Here is a 21,026-nt window from a genome sequence, read left to right on the forward strand (position 1 = left end):
CAATATGATCATATCTCTGTTTTCCTCTTGTGAGCCATTACCCAATTTGAATATCTTTTCTAATTTAAATTTAGATACACATCTAATTGATTGATTTTAACAATAAGATATTCTATGATTTATTGTTTCACTACAAATATTTAAAAAAATATTCAGGAAATATATCATTCTAAAACTTGGCTCTAAGTTCAATTTAAAGTTCACTGCTATGTAATTTATATTCACAATTGTCATTGGCTGGGTCTCTCACATGCAGTGCCAGCATTTTGAATTTATTTCTCTATTATTGAGTTTCTTATGTTAGGTTTGTGATTATTAGTTCATGTTTTATTCGTATTTAGGGTTAAGCTGAGCTTTAGGTTAGCCATCATTTATCATCTGTCTCCTTGGTTTTTGTGTTTGGTTTCTTGTCTAGTCTAGTCTGTCAAACTTGTGTTGTCATGTCTATATCTCCATGTTTCCTCGTTTATTTTGAAGGAGTCTTGTCTTCTTTGTCATTGTGTTTAGTTTCACTTAACCTGTGACTGTCACGGCGAGTGAGATGAGCCGTGTGGAAGTAATTTCCTCTTGTACTTACCCACTGTAGTGTATATTTCAGTGTTTTTTCTGTAACGCTACCGATCTCCGACTTGTATCCCCATGTAATGTCTGTGTTGTGTGTGTAAGGTCGGGGGTCCCATTTCACTGCAGGGCAACCTGCATGTAGCGAATAAAGCTTTGATTGATTGATTGATTAATTGATAAAGGAGGATCCAAATGCAGGCACTTGTAAAGGTGTGATGGTGGTTTATTAACCCTTTACAGCTGATCGGAGTGGGCACGCTCTGTTTTGCGTAACTATTTTTAAATCCCAGTAGCACTGCAACCACGTAAGCTAGCGCAAAAAATTTTTTTGCATATGAAACCGGAGGAGTTGTACTTACATCTTATGCCATCAGCTTGTCCTAGGTCACGGTTTCCTTCCACATAAAGCTTTGCAAAAACTGCATAAAAAGCGCTTGCAGGAACAAAAACATAATATTCCAGAAACACGCTTTACCGATCCAATCAGCTGGTCATAACACTTCCTACGTTGGAATAGACGTCAGCGCGAACTTTTGCATTTCTGCCATTACCTCCCCGAAACCGGAAGTGACGTCATTTTCGCGGAAATGTAGTCTTTTTTACTATCAGGGCCTCAGGGCCTATACCCGTCTTTTTAAAAGTTATCTTTGACTTTATGACTTTCTGTGTCGTTTCTGGGATGCTTAGGACTCATATTGCACTGCTGGAAATAGTTTATTTTGATGCATATGCTGCTTTTTTTGCAAATTTGCAGTATAATATTTATTTTCGTTTTTCCTGCAGTGTATAAAAATTGGTGTATTTCAAAAATAAAACTATGAAGACACTCAAAATAAATTTCCTGTGGTGGGAAACTATTTTGTGCAACTTTTTTGTATTTACAGTTTTGAGGGATACGCCTCTTAAATTTCTCTAACTACAAATATATGTTAAAAAAGCAAAAACGATTTTCAATTCTTTTGTAGTTTATTGCACTTTTTTGCAATTTTTGTAATTACTATGCACTTAATGAATACATATTATTAAAATCTGGGCTATAATGGTTGTATTGATGTATAGCAACTTGAAATGCTCCCAAAAATGGCTCCACAGCATGTAAAAATATAATATAAGCTCTGGCGGACTTGGTTCTATGGTAGGTCTTAAAGGGTTAAACACAAAATAAAAATGGACAAATGGCAAACGGAGGAAGGACTAAACTATACTGGGAACAAACTAACTACTGGACACGAACCTGAACAAGAATGAGAGCAAGCTGAGGCAGACGATGGTTGACAGCAGGGAAAACACACGAGTGAGACATGGTGGATACACAGACGGACAAGCAACTACAATGACAGAAGACTTAAATACACTCAGAGAAACACAGGAAGATTACACACAGGTGGGGGACACAGTTGGGAGTAATTAACGAGACGAGACAAAAAAAAATCTAATAAGTAAATTTTAAGAGCGGACATTTATTGATATATAGTTGCATTTTCGAAACATGGGTTAAAAAATGGACACAGAGCATGTCTATGAGAATGGACAGATCATGTATAGCAGTATAGATGGGTTTGATTTGATTATACTGATGATAGTAAAGTCAAATCTAAAGCCAAAAAACCCTATATCTGATGCAGCTCCAGAGACGTGTCAAAATTTTCTAAATATTCTTCTATTGTGTTCTCGAGATTTTAAAAAAAATATTTTGTTTTCCTTGATTTGGTTTTAAGTGTATATTTTGAGATTTTCATGCCATAATCTAATTGGCTACACATTTCCAAACACAGGGTCAGAAGAAAAGAAAAGAAAAAAAAAGTCTTCGCTCCAAAAAATGGTAATAAACACATTAAAAAGATTATTTAATTTTTTTTACTGTTTTTTTATGTTTAAAACTATATGATGATGACATAGAACAAGAATTTATGAACATGGGATGGGATATGAGAATTCCAATTGACAGCTGCTATAAATAGATTAGTGTATGATATGACTGACTGGACCATAATGCTGGAAATTTAAAGGCTTTAAAGACCCAGGCCATGGCCCTGGGTCTTTGACCCAGAGTTTTGGGTTTTGCACTAGTTTGTTTATTGGTTACTTTTGTTCCTTGCTGATTTTTCCCCATTATTGTAAATCTTCTGTGTTTAGGGTTTTGTTTTCGCTACCATTGTAATCTGATTTTCTTTTAGTGTTTCTTGTCCATATTTTGAATTCCTTGGGTTTAAGTCTAGCCTTCCTATCCTCTTGTATCTTGTCAAGTCTTTGTTAATGCATCTCTATTATTATTTTTGTTTTTTTGTTTTTTGTTTTTTTTTTTTGGGGGGGGGGGGGGTTATGTGGTCTTTTACATTTTGTGTCTTGTATTTAGTATTACTTCCTTTATTGTGCCTTCATTACTTTTGTCCGTCTTTTTGCCATGGCGTGTCTAGCCTTCCTGTCATGTTCAAATCTGACCAGTTTACAACTTAAAACACTCATAAATATTGTGTTTTACATCTCATTGCCTCAAGGCCTTATTATATTCTCCACACATGCACTTGAACATATAAAAGTGATGATCACCTCTTCCATTGAATTGAGTGTTTTAATACTACTACTACTCTACACTCAGAAAAATTATGGTTCTTAAATGGTTCTTCAGATGTCTTCATGGTTCTTTAAAGAACCATCATACAGTGGGGCAAAAAAGTATTTAGTCAGCCACCAATTGTGCAAGTTCCCCCACCTAAAATGATGACAGAGGTCAGTAATTTGCACCAGAGGTACACTTCAACTGTGAGAGACAGAATGTGAAAAAAAATCCATGAATCCACATGGTAGGATTTGTAAAGAATTTATTCGTAACTCAGGGTGGAAAATAACTATTTGGTCAATAACAAAAATACAACTCAATACTTTGTAACATAACCTTTGTTGGCAATAACAGAGGTCAAACGTTTACTATAGGTCTTTACCAGGTTTGCACACACAGTAGCTGGTATTTTGGCCCATTCCTCCATGCAGATCTTCTCGAGAGCAGTGATGTTTTGGGGCTGTCGCCGAGCAACACGGACTTTCAACTCCCGCCACAGATTTTCTATGGGGTTGAGGTCTGGAGACTGGCTAGGCCACTCCAGGACTTTCAAATGCTTCTTACGGAGCCACTCCTTTGTTGCCCGGGCGGTGTGTTTTGGATCATTGTCATGTTGGAAGACCCAGCCTCGTTTCATCTTCAAAGTTCTCACTGATGGAAGGAGGTTTTGGCTCAAAATCTCACGATACATGGCCCCATTCATTCTGTCCTTAACACGGATCAGTCGTCCTGTCCCCTTGGCAGAAAAACAGCCCCATAGCATGATGTTTCCACCCCCATGCTTCACAGCAGGTATGGTGTTCTTGGGATGCAACTCAGTATTCTTCTTCCTCCAAACACGACGAGTTGAGTTTATACCAAAAAGTTCTACTTTGGTTTCATCTGACCACATGACATTCTCCCAATCCTCTGCTGTATCATCCATGTGCTCTCTGGCAAACTTCAGACGGGCCTGGACATGCACTGGCTTCAGCTGCGGAACACGTCTGGCACTGTGGGATTTGATTCCCTGCCGTTGTAGTGTGTTACTGATGGTGACCTTTGTTACTTTGGTCCCAGCTCTCTGCAGGTCATTCACCAGGTCCTCCCGTGTGGTTCTGGGATCTTTGCTCACCGTTCTCATGATCATTTTGACCCCACGGGATGAGATCTTGCGTGGAGCCCCAGATCAAGGGAGATTATCAGTGGTCTTGTATGTCTTCCATTTTCTGATGGTTGCTCCCACAGTTGATTTTTTCACACCAAGCTGCTTGCCTATTGTAGATTCACTCTTCCCAGTCTGGGGCAGGTCTACAATACTTTTCCTGGTGTCCTTCAAAAGCTCTTTGGTCTTGGCCATGGCGGAGTTTGGAGTCTGACTGTTTGAGGCTGTGGACAGGTGTCTTTTATACAGATGATGAGTTCAAACAGGTGCCATTCATACAGGTAACGAGTGGGGGACAGAAAAGCTTCTTACAGAAGACGTTACAGGTCTGTGAGAGCCAGAGATTTTCCTTGTTTGAGGTGACCAAATACTTATTTTCCACCCTAATTTACGAATAAATTCTTTACAAATCCTACCATGTGAATGAACAAAAGTATTTTACCAGAACAATATAATCTGCAGTACAATCATTGCTTTAACAATGTAACCGATAGTTTTAAGATTGCCTTAAGAGGCTTATGCATACTGTTATCATATTAACCTTGTATTCCAGATGAAGTTATAACTATTTCATACATATTGCATATCTGTGCTTATTTTGAGTTGATGTTCGGTTCATTAAGGGTCTTAAGCTTCACTGGCGTGACTGTCCAGGTGATACATGCTGAGGGAAACTAGAACATAGAAGGAATTGCAATACATGCTTACAAAACACTTATATCAGGTCATTTTTATTATCGTTTATAAGTTCATATTCTTGTATTATGCCTTTAGTAGAGGTTCTTGATTAAAACATTTATTTAGTAGATGACATATACATAGTTTCAGTTCGGTTATTACATATATGAGAGTGGCTTCTGTCTCTCTGTCTGGTGAGAGGTCAGGAGCTAGTCGGCGAGGTGAAATAGGGTGCAATTGTGGTTAGCACACAGACACACACACACACGTAGACACACACACACGTACACACACACACACTCAGTTAGAGAGAATCATTTATAGGTGAAAGTTTAATAATGTTTTGCTCGGGGTTGCAAAAAGAGCAGTTTGTATATCTAAAGAGGTAAGACACTACCTGTTGAATTATTTCCAAAGTGTGTCAAATTGGGCTGTGAAAATTAAAAGTCTACTCACTGAAATTACTGGTAAATGTCTGTTTGGATTTTGGTGAAAATCTTGTGACAGTACTGAGGATTTAATACGGTTGGACCATTCATTTAAAGCAGTTGAACTGCTGAATGATTTTAGTATATTAGGGAATTTGGTTATTGTTTGGGGTAGAGCCCCTGTTAGTTATAAGGTTGGACCTACTACAGTCTAACACTTTTTGGGTGTTTTACTGTTGTTCCAAAGTATTATAAATTACTCAATAACGCCTGTTGGACTGGTAGGAAGCGCATTTCTCGGAGGTAACGCTCCCTACTTGCCTTAGACGTAGGGCATTTTCCTGTGAGGAGAACAGGGGTAGTATGGTTGGCAACCGGGGAGAACTTGGCAAGGTTATTATCATTAAGGAAAACTAACGAAATAACGAAAACTACAAGTGAAAAAACATTTTTGTTAACGGAAATAAAAATAAAAACAAAAAAAGGAAAACTAACTAAAACTGTAATGAGTGTTCACAAAACTAACTAAAATAATTGAATTTATAGCAAAAATGTGTTTAGTTTTCGTAGATGTGTGTGTGTCATACAATAGTCAAGGGTGAAAATGAAGTTTAGTTTCCAGATTTATTTCTTGCTGTCTAATTATGCCAACAGGTGGCAAGTACGTTAGTCGAGTCGTCTGTGTCGCTGTTCCGTCCACGCGCAGAATCATGTCAGGAAAAGTCGAGAGAAAGCGCCAGAGTCCAGTTTGGGATTGCTTTGAATATGACTGTGTTTTGGATAAAGCAAGTGTCTTGTAGTGGAAAGAGATAAATTATGAGGGACATTTCTAAAAGGAAAAAAATCCCACGAACCTTAAAGTGCACTTGAAAAGCTGACACAAGAAGGCTAACCTAGCTTACCTTGAGAAGGTAAGGGAGCACACTCAACCCTCGTCCCCAGAAAACAAGCTAACCCCAGGCAAGGCGGTGTGATGCATCCCGAGACAACAGGACGGGGATATCTACATAACTGTGTGAGTCAATTGCCTTCAAAAAGTTTATCAATTCACTTGAACCAAAATTACGAACACCCGGTTCTGCAAGAGTTAATAGTCTCATTGGGGCCAAGATATACATTTTATAGTTGCCTCGTATCAATGGTTGTTCATCTGCCTTTATTTATTTATTTATTTAAAGAACCCATAGGTGGGAATGTGAGTTGTCTGTCTCTGCGTGTTAGCCCTGCAACAGATAGACGACCTGTCCGGGGTGCAGGGTATGGTAGCTGGAATAGCAACATACCCAAGGATAAGCAGAAGAGAATGACTGATATGATGAAACTGGGATTTTGTTACACTTAATTATTGCAAACACAACTAAAACTATAACTGAAACTAATCAAAACTAAACTGAAACTAAGGATTTTCAAAAAAATTAAAATTAAACTAAACTAGCAAACAATTGGTAAAAACTAATTAAAACTGATATAAAATTGAAAATCTGAAGTCAAAACTAAATAAAAATAAAAACTAATGAAAATTGCAAAACTATTAAAACCCTGCTATGTATAAGATAATACAGATGCATAAAATAAACACTCCCAAAACAGAATAAATTATTACAAAATATTAATAAAAACTATAAAAATGGAGGCAACTTTGCTTGTGGTAGAATGTATACAATGTATGAAAAAATCTTTATTGCAGATACTAATTTCACTAATTTAATAATACTAATTTTGTATTGTAACATTTATGACTTTCATGCTTTCATAGTGGTACTTAGGAGAGCTTGACATTTTTATCAGGTGGTACACACTGTAAAAAGTTTGAGGAACACTGATAAGTGTATGTGTGCTTTTGGAAAACATTTGAAGCTGCTGTACAGAATCTTTGAAACAAGCTTAAAACATTTTTAGAATATAAACAGAGCACTCTGCTTTTCTTTACAGCTCCACACTCCACCAGGGCACCGTTTGGCACTTTCTGATAGTGTGCAAATGTGATCTACGTACTGCGGCAGTCATACAGACAACTGGACAGTCCAAAAGTTGGCCTAACTATTACTGGCTGAGGTTTTAGTAGAATTGTGGTTGAACCACATAAAAATATATCATTAATTTTAATCTCTCCAATCAATTAAAATGTTATGTTGGAATGTTGTTAAAGAGGGTCAAAAATGTTTCAACCCAGTTTGTTTTGTTTTGCAGCTTTAATATAGGGAGGACACAACTTCCAGATTGTGTGAGTAAAATCACGTTTTTTTTTTCTCTTTGTCAGTTTAACAGTTTCTGTTTTGCCTGTCACTGTTCCCTGTCTGTTTTCTTACCTGGTTCTTCCTGACCTTGTACTTTCTCCTCACGTTCCCCTCTTTCCTCTCTCCCTCTTTGGACTGACAATCTGATATGGTTTACAAAAGCGAAGAACAGTGCGTTTATTCACAGTGAACACAATCACCAAGTGGCTATATACAACGTGCAGGGGAAACGGGTCCGGGTCGCCAGGGTCCGTGGGAAACAGGGTTAGGGGGAAGGGTGCTCCACACTAGCGAAGACTAGAGCAGACTGGCCATCTTTTTTTTGTTTTTTGTTTTTTTTTGTTTGTTTTCTGTGTCCCGTTTGGATCTTTAGCCATCAGAATTGTTGTCTTAAGGCCAAGAAAGATGCCAAGCGGATTTATTTTACCAAGTGGATCATCATGGCCTTGCCATATTGGTCCATTTGATTGACCTTTATTGTAATCTATATCACTAAAGCACTTCTGGATTGATGCAAACTGCATTTCGTTGCCCTGTACCTGTGCATGTGCAATGACAATAAAGTTGAATTCTATTCTATTCTAATTCTATTCTAATTATGAATTTATTTTATTTTCAGTTGCTACAAATGGGACAGACATGACTGGGGGATAGGACAGGGAGAAAGAATGAAAGAAAGAGAGGGTGAGAAAGAAAACCAAAGGGGAGAAGAGACGGTGAGAAGGGGGGAAGAAAGAGAAAAAAGAAAAAAAAGAAAAGAAAAACAAACAAAACACCTGGATCACCTGTATAGATAAAAAAAACAGAAGAGAAAGCAAACAACAAAGAACAACATAATAAAATAAACAGCACCATCACAATAAACTAGCTAGCAGTAGATAACAGTAGATACTAAATAATAAACGATATTGTGCAGCACGCAAGATAGACAGCGCACAATGTGCTTTGAGGCAACAGCCAAGAAAGCTGTAGTCCGCGTCTGTGAACACCCGTGTGTACACCTGTGTGCATCAGCATGCTTGTATTCCAAAGGTTTCTCCATGTAACGATCTGCTAGGGAGTGTGGGGAGCCATAGCCCCGTCCACCAGGGTATGAAGCAGGTATGGAGGAGATCCAGGCCCCAGGTATCCAGAGGCCCCAGAGTACAAGGACCCGAGGAGGACCACCAAAGGGCGGGGAACCGTGCCACCCTCCTGGGAAGAGCTGAGTAGAGCCCCAAAGGAGAGGTCACCCCGCAGCTACGGAGCAGAGGCCAGAGGGGGTTGCAGTGGCGTGCCCGCGAGCTCTGCTGGCGGCCAGCTGTGCCAGAGAGGACCGAGCTTCAGGCCCAGAGGCCTGAGGGCATCCCACTCCCCATAAGGAGCCCAGCCGGGCCACAGGCTCCCGGCCCCGCCAATCAGCCACCAGGAGTGAGCCGGTACATACGTGAGCGCCCAGCCCCAGGCAACAAGGACCACCAACACAACGTCTGAGGGCATCAGCCACCGGCAGGGAGTGTGGTGAGGGGAGATAGGTCTCCGTACTTTAGAGGGCCTGAGATGTACCCAGAGAGGTTGAGTCTAAGACCCAACCTGATATATAGACACAGACGAACAGGCACACGCGGACACAGACGTGCATTCCCACCCCATATGCACAACCAAATACTCGGCACTCACCCAACATGTAGACAGACACAAATAGACACTGCACAGACAGTCGCGCTCCCCAAACATACTCTATATCCCAGGTTCAGGTACCCCCGCCCTCAGAGGGGCAAGCCGCACCTAGACCCAGGAGATGTAACCCTTCTCTCTGGGGTGGAGGCAAGCAGACCACCTCCCTATCTGCAGTAGCGGGGAGGCCCCGCATCCCAGACCCCAGTCTGACGGCCAGCACCTCCTCCCAGCCCCCCAGCCCTGACGGCTAACAGAACCGGGGTGAGTGAAGACCTCAAACCTCCCTACGCCCGCTCATATGTAGTGTTGCTGTGTGCTGTTCTAAAGTGCATTTAAAACTCAGGAGAGCATGGTACTAGCTTCCTATCAGAGAGCAGCACGGCTCTTCCCGAAAACCCTTAGTGTCTAAATGCATTTAAAATTGAGGGTAGGGCACCAGCACCAGAGGTGGGTTGGAGTACACCGACCATCCTCTGGATGCTGTAAAATGTGCCCACCCCCAAGGCCCTATATGTATGTGTTATGTGAGAGTGTGAGTAATGTGGATGTCTAGGTTGCAGAATAAAATTGAGGCACAGGCGGCCAGAAGGGGACAGAGGGGGAGTGCCTCCCCTGCACCCTGGTGACATACCTGCACCCCAAGCCCTGCGTGTGTGGGTGGGTGTGGTAGAGCGGGAATAGGGAGGCAGCTGAGGATGGGGAGGGAAGAAAGGGAGGGGCAAGCGGTCCCTCCCAGAGACCCCAGACCGGGGGGCAGACCCCCAAGCCTCCACGCCCGTCCTGGCCCCTCCCAGGGGCAGCCAGGCTACCAGGCCAGTAACCAACTTCTGCCAACACAGACCCTCCCCCATCTCCGCTGTACGCAGCCACAAGGAAAACACCATCCAAGAGCCCCAGAGCTCCTAACCAGGTCATGGCCACATCCCCCAGGTTAGTCCCTCTAGGGAAACGTCCCTAGGGACTCCCCAGACGCCCTAAGGCCGTCCCTACACCCATATCAACCACAATAGCGAAGGCAGGACCAAACCATGACCCCCCACCCCCACTAGGTGATGAAGCCGATCAAAGGAGCCCAAACGGATTGATCAAATGTGATGGCAGATGTTGTATCAAGACTAATGTGATCTATTAGATGGTTTCTATATTGGTTAAAATTTAGATTATTTTTATTTTTCCAGTTAATGAGGACCATTTTCTTGGCAATGCATAGGGCCGTAAAAACAACGTGGGCTGTGTTTATTTCTGCAGTGACCTCATCCAAGTTGCCCAGCAAGCATACTAAAGGGGAGGCTGGAATGTTACATTTCAGACACTTTGATAAGTCTTCACATATCTCACGCCAAAATTTCTGAACTGGTGGACAGAACCAAAGAGCGTGGATGTAATTGTCCAGTGTATTCGCTGTGCAGTGTGAGCAGTTGTTGGAAGGCGTATAGCCCATCTTGAACATTCTATGACCAGTATAGTGCACTCTGTGTAATATTTTGTATTGTATTAACTGCAAACTGGGATTTCTGATCCATTGAAAGGTTTTTAAGCATATCTGAGACCAAAGGATTGGGTCTAAATTGATTGATAAATCTGCTTCCCATTTTGCAATAGGAAGGGATATTGATTCATCTATTTTAGAAAGTGTTCTGTATATTTTAGACAATAATTTGGGGGGTTTTAGACTAAAAAATTGTACCACACTTGGTGGTGTTTGTAATTCAGCTTCACTGGGATTAGATTTCTTTTTTACTGTGGATTTAATTTGTTGATATTCCAAAAATCGTTTCTTGTTGATCTCATATTGTGTAACTAGTCTGTCAAACGAAATAAAGTTTGTTCCTTCCCACATATGTTCCAAGTATTTAATTCCTTTGCAACTCCAATCTGGAAAGTTTATCATATTATTGTTTTGTAATATGTCCGGATTGTTCCAGATAGGTGTACGTTTGCATGGGATTAATGAAGACTGTCATTTTTAGAAACTCCCACCATGCTGTCAGAGAAGAGCTAATATTGATGCTTTTAAAGCATTCATGTCGTTTGATGTTTGAGCTGATAAATGGTAGGTCTGAAATTTCTAGGTTATTACATAGTGCCTGTTCTACATCTATCCAAGGTTCATCTAAGAGGGTGTGTTTAGACCATCTAGAGATTAACTGAAGCCTGTTGGCTAAAAAATAGTGATTAGTTAGGCAGATCTAATCCTCCTTTATCCTTGGTCCTTTGTAGTGTTTTTAAGCTGATACGTGGGGGTTTATCTTTCCAAAGGAATAAGAAATATACGAGTCTAGAGGTGCAGACTCGCCATCTTAAGTAGTGCAGTAATCAGCTGGTATCAGCGGCCGGTGCGGTGATGAGCAGGTGTGTGGGCCAGCAGCGCGAGCCCGCAATGAGTGTCGCCGTGGCAAGAGAGAGAGCGAGAGAGAGCAAACAAACCACAAACATATTGCCCAATAGAGGGTCAACCAGCGGGGCACAGGGACCATGACACAATCATACACAAATAGATTCAATTAGATGAAAAATTACATTAATATGAAAAAAATTATATTAAGATCACTAACAAAAAGTCCTCTCTCAGTCTACTTTCAACCAAAAGGCAAATAACCAAACCACATGAACATCTAATAAAAGATATAAACATTGAAACATTGAACCAACATTATTCTTGATTGACGGATCATTTGATTTTACACTTTTACCTGAATGTGGCGCCTTTTTTTGAAAAAACTTCCTTATATCTATTATGAAACTGGCTGTCTCTCTGTACACAAACACACACACACACACACACACACACACAACAGGAGTTATAAGGTTAATGGGCATTCAGTCAGTTAGCTAGTGTCATGACCCTGTGCCTTCTCGGCTGACTCTGTATGGCTACAAGTGTTTTTGTTGTGCTGCATCTCTCTCTCTCCCCTGCACTGCGCTCTACCGGGGCGGAGTCATGACGGCTCCAGCCCCTGGCTCGAACACCTGCAAGCAATCATATCACTCACTTCTTAAGGCGGCTGCTGAGAGTGCTTCCTCGCTGGATTATTGTGTAACACTCGTCAGTGTCATCACTTATCTGAGCCTTTTTCTGAGTTTCTGTCGTGCCACTACTTACCTGCCTTTCCTCTCTGTGCCAGGATTCTCGCCAGCCTGAGGACCGCCGTTGGTGAGCTAAAGCCGGAGTCCGAGCTACCTGAGCTTCAGTGGATTTTGTACATAGCCCTCTTCTTCCCGTGCCTGTGCTTCCCGGAGACCCTCTTCCTGTGCCCCCTCACCTGTATATATTCGCACCTGGTGTCTGTGTGTGTAAATAAAGCGTGAACTTTAGTGACGGTCTGCCTCCGAGTCCCTCCTGAGCCTGACAGCTAGTTAGTATTCATTACAAACAGGACAGTGGTAACCAACAGTAGGCTGCGGACAATTTAAAGTTTTAGATTTTAAATAGGCTGTATAAGTTGTTTTATTATGTATGTTGTATTCTTGTACAGCACTTTGGTCAACGCTCCTGTTGTAATTAAATGTGCTATATAAATAATTTAAACTATTAAACTATTAAACTATAAATTTGAATGGGAGCAACAGGACGGTCAAATGTCGCTGAATTTACTACACAGCAGGACGGATTGTAGGGTAGCAAACATTGTCAGAAAACAAGTTTTCAACACAGCAGGTTACCTGGTGTAATGTTTTTCGGCTAAAAAGAAACATGGTCTGACTCCTACCTAACTATATAAAGAGTAACTGAAGGTTAAATGCAGCTAATATGTCCTGTTTTAAGCCAGGCACTTACACCTCCGGTCCGCTGCGTCTCAGCCACCATCGCTCTGGCAGCAACGGCGCTAGAGCCAGAGCAGAGGAGAGCCAAGTTGGAACAAACCATTTTGGGAGGGGGGTTATCTAAACTTGTTGTTAAAATGTTATGTCTCAAACAAGTACTGTATGCTTTTTATATTTTTAGTAGTGTGTCACACAAACAGCAAATATTGTCAAAAAAAAGTAAGAAATCTTTGGGGGTGCTTTGATTCATTTTGGGGGTGATGAAGCACAGAAGGGGGACAGAAGACTGTGTTCCATCTTCGGAAGGTTCATGACTCATTGAGATCACCTGATGCAAGATCTGAATGGGGTTTGAGGCACCTGGAAAGAGATCTCAAAACTGCACTGTAGGTACCAACAATGCAGTTCACATCTTCGGTCATACGCTCTCAGTGGGTCACATAATAGGGCGAGGCACGGTCTCACAATGACTTCACCTGAAACATCTGCTCATAATGACCCATGCCTTTTTCACACATTGCTGCATGTGGTGAGGTACATGATCAATAGTGGATCAACAACCTTGTTAAGGGACAACTCCCACTAGGAATTTAATACCCGGGACTACACCATTTGGTTTAGAACTGGAGAAGCTTCTTGAGATATGAAACTTTTCTAGTCGCGATCACTAGTTGATCAAGTTATATTTTAACCATATGTTCATCCAGCACTTGGAGGACTTTGAGGAAACCTACTCAAGGTATTCTAGAGCAGTGGTCCTCAACCTTTTTTGTTTATGTCCGACAATATTTTTAAGGTGTCGCGGATAAATACAGCAAAATAAAACCAGTACTGGTACCAAAATAAAGAAGATTTGTTCATAAGTCACATGATTAATAGTGGATCAACAACGTTGTTAAGGGACAACTCCCACTAGGAATTAAATATCTGGGACCATCTGGTTTAGGACTGAAGAAGCTTCTTGGATGAGAGATGAAACACCTTCAAAAAACTCAAAGAAGTCTAGTTACTTTCTTTCCAAGCGCCTTATATTACTGCATATAGACAATCATTATACCTCATGGCATTGATCAATCTGTTATTACTACAAAATAAAAAAGAAATGTGTAGTTTTCTTTATTATGCCTTCCTTATTTATGGTTTTTACATAGAAACTAAACATTGCTTCTGGGAAATAAGCCACAGCATCACTGAAAAAGATATTTAATAATCACATCATCATGTTCAAACAAAGGACCAGGATTATTATCAGCATAATAGTATAGAAAAAAGTATACTAAAATCTGAACTTATATTTAACTTTAAGATCATTATATGGTACTAAACTCATGATAATAAGGTAATATGTTTTGTTTACCATACCATACCATACGTTATTGCCTCTTGGGGATTGTTAAATTTGGTTTCCACAGTATTATTCCTAGTTCTTCTTCTTTTGTCTACGCTGTTTAGGGGTCTCCACAGTAGATCATCAGCTTCCAACTCACCCTATCCCTGACATTCTCATGTGTCACACCACTCACTTTTCAGAACAGGAATTGATGAACATTAGCAAGTACTAGAAGCTCTATACTATAACTGATTTTTGTTGATTAAATATTTCTTAGTGTTCTTCTCAGGCTTAAACAATATGATAAAACACTTGGGAGCAAATATACACATTATTAGTCCAAAGCTGGAGGCCAGAATTGCAAAAATCTCCACAACTACAGTGAATTTCCCAGGAGAGCTGACATATGCTGGGATAAATGTGATCCAGACAGTACAAAATATCAACATGCTGATGGTGATAAGCTTGGCTTCATTGAAATTATCAGGTAATTTGCGGGCTAAGACTGCTAAAACAAAGCAAAAGGCAGCAAGTATGCCTAAGTATCCAAGCACAGCCCAGAAGCCAGCAGCAGAGCCTAATGCACATTCCAATATGATTTTCTCCTTGTACGTGGTTAGATTTTTTATTGGAAAGGGAGGGTTCACTACCAACCAAACAGTACAAATTAAAACTTGAATAAAGGTGAAAGACACAACAGTCATTCTTTGCTGTGGAGGACCAAACCATTTCATGACATTACTACCTGGAATTGTAGCTTTAAAAGCCATTAAAACCACTATAGTTTTCCCAAGTACACAGGAGATACAGAGTACAAAGGTGATCCCAAATGCAGTGTGACGCAGCATGCAGGACCACTCTGATGGTGCTCCAATGAAAGTTAATGAACATAAGAAACACAGAGTCAGTGAGATGAGCAGCAGGAAGCTCAGCTCAGAGTTGTTGGCTCGGACAATTGGAGTTTTCCTATGACAAAAGAATACAGCCGCAGTTACGATGGTCAGACAGGCACCAATGACTGAGAATGTAGCCAGGATAATTCCTAGGAGGTCTTGAAAGGAAAGATACTCTACAGGCTTAGGGATGCAAGTGTCTCTCTTTTTGTTAGGCCAGAATTCCTTTTGACATGGTAAACAATCAGTCGAATCTGGATAAAAAACAAATAAATACAATTTTTTCTTGATTTTCATATATACACAATGAAACATTTTAAATGCATCGTAATCATTTCTCTTTACCTGTACTATTACTGATCTCCCCCTCAGGACATGCTGTACAGTCATAGCAGCAGATGGGTTTTCCTTTCTGCAACACTTTACGAGTTCCTGGAGGACAACTGTCCGTGCACACTGACACTGGCACCTGTGAAAGACATAAAGGTTGCAGAATAAACGTAAATATTTACTATGCAGCTGTGTGTTGTTGTTTACTAATCGATCGTGCGATCGTGGCTCAAGAGTTGGCAGTTCGTCTTGTAATCAGAAGGTTGCCGGTTTGAGCCCCAGCTCGGACAGTCTCGGTCGTTGTGTTCTTGCGCAAGACACTTCACCCGTTGCCTACCGGTGATGGCCAGAGGGGCCGATGGCGCGATATGGCAGCGTCGCTTCTGTCAGTCTGCCCCAGGGCAGCTGTGGCTACAACTGTAGCTAGCCTCCACCAGTGTGTAAATGCGAGAGTGAATGAATAGTAGAATTGTAAAAGCGCTATATAAATGCAATCCATTATTATTATTACTAAAGTTTGTCAAATTCTGACTGCTTACTTTCATGCTACCCTCCATCCAGGTAATGTTTTTGTCTATCTGGAATTCCTGGCCCACGGGCCATGATGCATCATACAGCCCTACAGCCACTATCTCAGTCACGCCGTTTTCACTTTTCTGCCAGTTAACCAGTTCATAAATAGCCACAGGATCCCCATTAGCGTCAAATGACACATCATAGCCATTTTGGGAAAAATTTACTTTCTTCAGCTCAATTAAAATCTGATAAAATTAGGGATAAAAAAAAAAGATGCAATATTTCAATAACAAATATTAATATTGCATATCAATTTATATTGCAGTTGGTGAAAGACACTGACATCAACATGTTTATTTCTTCTGACCTGTTTGGATTCTAACTTGGTTAACTTGTCACACTCTACAGTGCCATCTATTTCCTGGCACACTGCATTATGGATGGCATGTGCTACTGCATACACGGCCATGTACGCCATGTTAGTAACTCTGAGCTGTGATGTGTCAGTGTACTGGTTTTGCAGATTCTGTATGTCTTCATTTCCATCACATACTTTCTTCTTTGCAGTGGCATCTAAAATCACAAAAAGACAGAGCAGATGTCAACATTAAACTAGATCTCAGATGTGTTCTCTTTATAAATGTTGCAAATCATGCTGGTACCATGAAACATATTTATTTTATAAAAAATAAAATAAAATAAAATAAAATAAAATAAAAAATGGAAAATAATCCTACCACGAATAATTAGTATAGGACATAACAGTAACAGTAAACGTCTTCAAGTAACTTAAAGAAGTCCAGACGCTTTTCTTTGCAAGCTCCTTTGACTACGATGACCTGGATGACTGAGAACCTTCACAGACATATAGGACATAACACTAACAGTAATCTAGCTAATTGCATTTTCTATCGTACAATCACATTGCCATTACTAACAAGGAAATGCGATGTGAATGCGTTGCTATTTTTCAGCACACAGATGATTGAAGCTGTCTTCATCTTACCGGGAGCTGGGGGAGGGGGGGCAAAGTCACACAAGTGCTGCTGATTGGCTGAGGAAGAATAAAGTAGTTTACCATGACTACTTTATTCAAAAACCTCTATATCATCATGGAGGTCTCTGATGTTGACTCAAACTACACATGACCAGTTTAAGATGACACAGCAACAAGATGTTATGTCAACCCTGGACAACCCTTAGTCTCCATTTCTTGTTTTAACAGTGTGAATTTCAAAGTATGTACCAGTTTTTAAATTGTGTTGATAAGCCACGAAAAAAACAGAGTTTTGTTATGTTTACTGCAGTGTTTTCTAAGGAAAGGGCTCGAAAGCAGTCTCTTCTCAAAAGAAAAGAAAAAACACCTTTTTCCTAATGGTGGAAAAATGTGTCATGTCGACCAATCAAAAGATGATATGGCAACATGGCATTGGTTGCTTAGAAAGAGGGAGAAATTTTAGGAGTGATGGCAGCGAGAGAGCAAAAGAAAAAGAGCGAGTTTTGAGATGCAAGAGATTAGCGTGTTTGGAGTGTGTCGTTAGTGTGTCGTACAGTCGATCGTTTTGTTTTGTGTGTCAGAACAATGAGGCAACTGCTAAATGTTGTAGTTGCTGCCAAAATGCCACCAAGGGCAGATTGCAATGTAAACTTTGCCTCCAGGTTGAAACACGAGGAGTGATAGACCTCCTGCTTTCAGGCCTGCAGCTATCAGGCTAGTGATGTTCTCCTTTATGTTAGAGTGGACAAAAATATTTTTTTGGAGTAGCAAAAATTATTTGTGTGTTATCTTCTTTAATGCAGAACACCTGATTGTTCTGTAAGTACTTTGAATTGGTTATATAAAAACTAGGAGTGGGAATTTAACGCGTTAATTGCGATTAATTAATTTGGAAAAAAACAATGAAATAAAAAATATACGCATTTAATTGCACTTTGCATTCCAGGCAAAAGCTAACTTTTGTCAATGCACAATTTCCTGGTATATCGATTACAGTGATGCACACATCAGAGCTACAAAGAATAAGAAGAAAGTGCGTTGCTAGGAATGATCGGAGGCAAATTTAATTTCAAAAGACTACCCAACCGATGGAAGGATTGATAATTGTGGTTTTGTGCAAACTGTGAAAAAAGGAGTTTGCATACCACTGAAACACTTCAACCTTATGGTACCATCTAAATGCAAATCACGTTGCAGTGAGCACAGAAACTGTTGGAGCTGTGGACTCTAGCAGTCAAAAGGTGTCAGCAGCCCAAACTTGATGAAATGACTGGCTTCAGGACCAAAATTAGCAATTCAACATTGGACAAAGTAACAAATTTCTCTCCGAAAATTGATTGCTCTGACTGTAAACCACTATCATTGGTAGAAGACAGGTGGTTAGAAAATGTACTACAGTTATCGTCAGGGGACCCAATTTTCCAACTGCCGTGCCGAAAGACTATTTTAAGTAAAATTCAACAGCTTTATGACACTGAAAAGGAAGAAAATTTAGATGCCTTAAAGACAGCCCTGCTAATATGGAGGAACTACAGTAGGAGCAAACACCAATGGGGCAACAGAAAGAGCCACTCATACAGGATGTTTCATCTACTAAAGAATCAAGAGGCAGTTTTGCTGCTTTAGACAAGCAAAAGCACAAGCTAGTAACTTTAACTCTTTTAGAGCTGGTAAAACTCCAAAAGGTGGCGACTGTCCTTAAACCATGCAAGTAAATTTTTAACTTTTTGTTACTGTTTCTTCAAAATAGGGTTAAAATAAAATAATTACTGAGGTGAGACATATGTCTCATGTTCAGGGGGTTATCTGTTTTCTGCCACCTGCATCATACCATGGAGGTCTCCGATGATGACTCAGACTATATGGTGATATTTAAGATTACCTTCACAACGTATAGCTACCCTCAAGTATCTGTTGCTCAAGATAGCTACTGTGCTTGGCCACACTTTAAGGATTTAAATTTTCTTGCATGGAGGAGAGCGAGAAGAGGTTTGGACCACCCTTGAGGCCCTGCTGCAGGAACAGTGTAAAAATAAAAGCCTCAGCACAGCCTCAGATGAAAAGATTTCCTCTCATCAGAAAAGCGGAACCACTGAGCAACAGACCAGTTCTTTTTTTCTTTAGCCCAGGTAAGACGCTTCTGACATCTGTTGTTCAGGAGCAGCTTGACAAGAGGAATACGACATTTGAAGGCCTTGAAGGCCCTGCTGCAGGAATATATTATATTAGTATATTAATATCATATATTGCTTTCACCTTTTAAGATGAATTACTGAAATAAATGAACTTTTGCACATTATTACAATTTTTGGAGTTTCACCTGTATTCTCACCTCACACTTGGTCACCATTCATAGCTTTTCAATGAAAGTAGGTCAGCCCATGAAGCAGCATTAGACTTTGTAACATCAGCAGTTGATCAGATAATTTAAACCAAGAAAAATGTCTTACTTTTGGTCAGTGTGCAGTTAAATGCATCCTCCCAGAACTCAGTAAGTATTTGAGAAGACGCCACTTGTGAGGGGGACAGATTCAGCAGGAAGTCTCTGAGGCCTGGGATTCTAGACTTTGGAATCCCAAATCCAATGGCCCCAGCACAGAAACTGAACCTCATTAATTCTGGGTTAGTTACCCAGAAACTGCCAATCCACTGGCGAGACGGGGAAGGCTCATATGATAGCTCCTCCAACAGTGCCCTCATGTCCCCTAAAGATAGAAGTGCCACAACAACCATGGCTGTAGACCTTGACAGACAATATTGTGCATTAGAAGCATTTTAAAGTGTAACTGTAAAAATGTAATTTTGAAGACAGTAAATCTAATATTTGCGGAAATAATATCTGCGATGAGGACACCTGCGGATAACATCTGCTACTCTCTGAATTCTGCTATGTGGGTATGTTCGATGGAAAGAAAGAGAGTACTCCACACAGATCCCCTCTTTCTGTGCTGCTTTTAGAAATGAAGCCATGCCGTTATTTCCAAAATCCGAATCTGACCGAACAGCACCTATCCAAGTCCAGCCAAAGTGTTTTACCAGCTTGGCCATTGCTTCAGCTTGGAACTGGTCACTGGGAAATGTTCTGAAAAAATTGGGGTACTGCTGCTTGTCAGACAAGCATGAGCATGTTGAGAAGTGGCTAACCTAAACCAAATGAAATAAAACACCACACACCGCAAAATCAAATATCATGCACATACATATTTTAAATTCAAAAATTGACAGAAATTGAAAACATTTACTTGGGGAATGTTAAAGGACCTGATGACTTGGGACAAACTGATGGATGTCGTAGACCCAGAGCCACCAACAACAGCCATCACCATACCAGAATGTGAGCAATTGTTATCCATGGAAAACACAGGGTCGAAGCTATTTAGAAACTGAAATGCCATGTGCACTGCTACAGGCACTGATGCACATGAGTCATAGATCTGATACCCAAGCCTGATTCCGGGCAGCAGCTCTGTGCTGTTGTTAATCTCTTCTATGGCAAAAACCATTGCACGTAATGATTGCAGTTCACTGGTGATAATCCTTTAAAATATAATACATTTAAATGCATTTCCTTTATCATTTCCTTTAAATCATTTCCTTTATAAAACTGTTATTTAACATATTGTATAATTTCTGTTTTTTAAAACACAACAAATTATTTTATAAAAAATAAATGACTATTTTTTTTATTTTTTAACACTACACAGAATCAATCTAGTTCCATTGATCATAACACACATGAAAACATTTCTCTCCTCATACAGTCCAACATGTTTTTACTTCTTCTTCTTCCCATTACTGACTTTCTTACTCACTAACCTTCCTTTGCATTTTGCAGGCTCAGGCATGCTGGTGTAGTCACTGTAAACTGTGTTCATGTAGACGTGAAGGGAAAAATCACCACCAATAACAAAGTCCCCATCCTTTG

General features: G+C 40.4%; 1 protein-coding gene across 1 annotated transcript; it reads right to left on the minus strand.

Annotated features, from left to right (window-relative positions):
- Nucleotides 1–14,419: 14,419 nt before the first annotated feature.
- Nucleotides 14,420–20,619, minus strand: LOC147314733 (extracellular calcium-sensing receptor-like). Its single transcript, XM_086260229.1, has 7 exons — nt 20,344–20,619; nt 19,956–20,245; nt 19,552–19,844; nt 16,472–16,677; nt 16,128–16,349; nt 15,604–15,727; nt 14,420–15,512 (listed from the first exon to the last, which is right to left on the minus strand). Exons 1-7 carry the CDS (start codon nt 20,602–20,604, stop codon nt 14,608–14,610), a joined length of 2,301 nt encoding a protein of 766 aa, XP_086116355.1. The 5' UTR covers nt 20,605–20,619; the 3' UTR covers nt 14,420–14,607.
- Between the last annotated feature and the right edge of the window lie 407 nt (nt 20,620–21,026).

Source organism: Aulonocara sp. 'chitande type north' Nkhata Bay, linkage group LG14 (genome assembly GCF_057382095.1).
Source record: "Aulonocara sp. 'chitande type north' Nkhata Bay isolate Kocher_YH1m ecotype deep benthic linkage group LG14, A_spYH_male_GT1.1, whole genome shotgun sequence".
Lineage (NCBI taxonomy): Eukaryota > Metazoa > Chordata > Actinopteri > Cichliformes > Cichlidae > Aulonocara > Aulonocara sp. 'chitande type north' Nkhata Bay.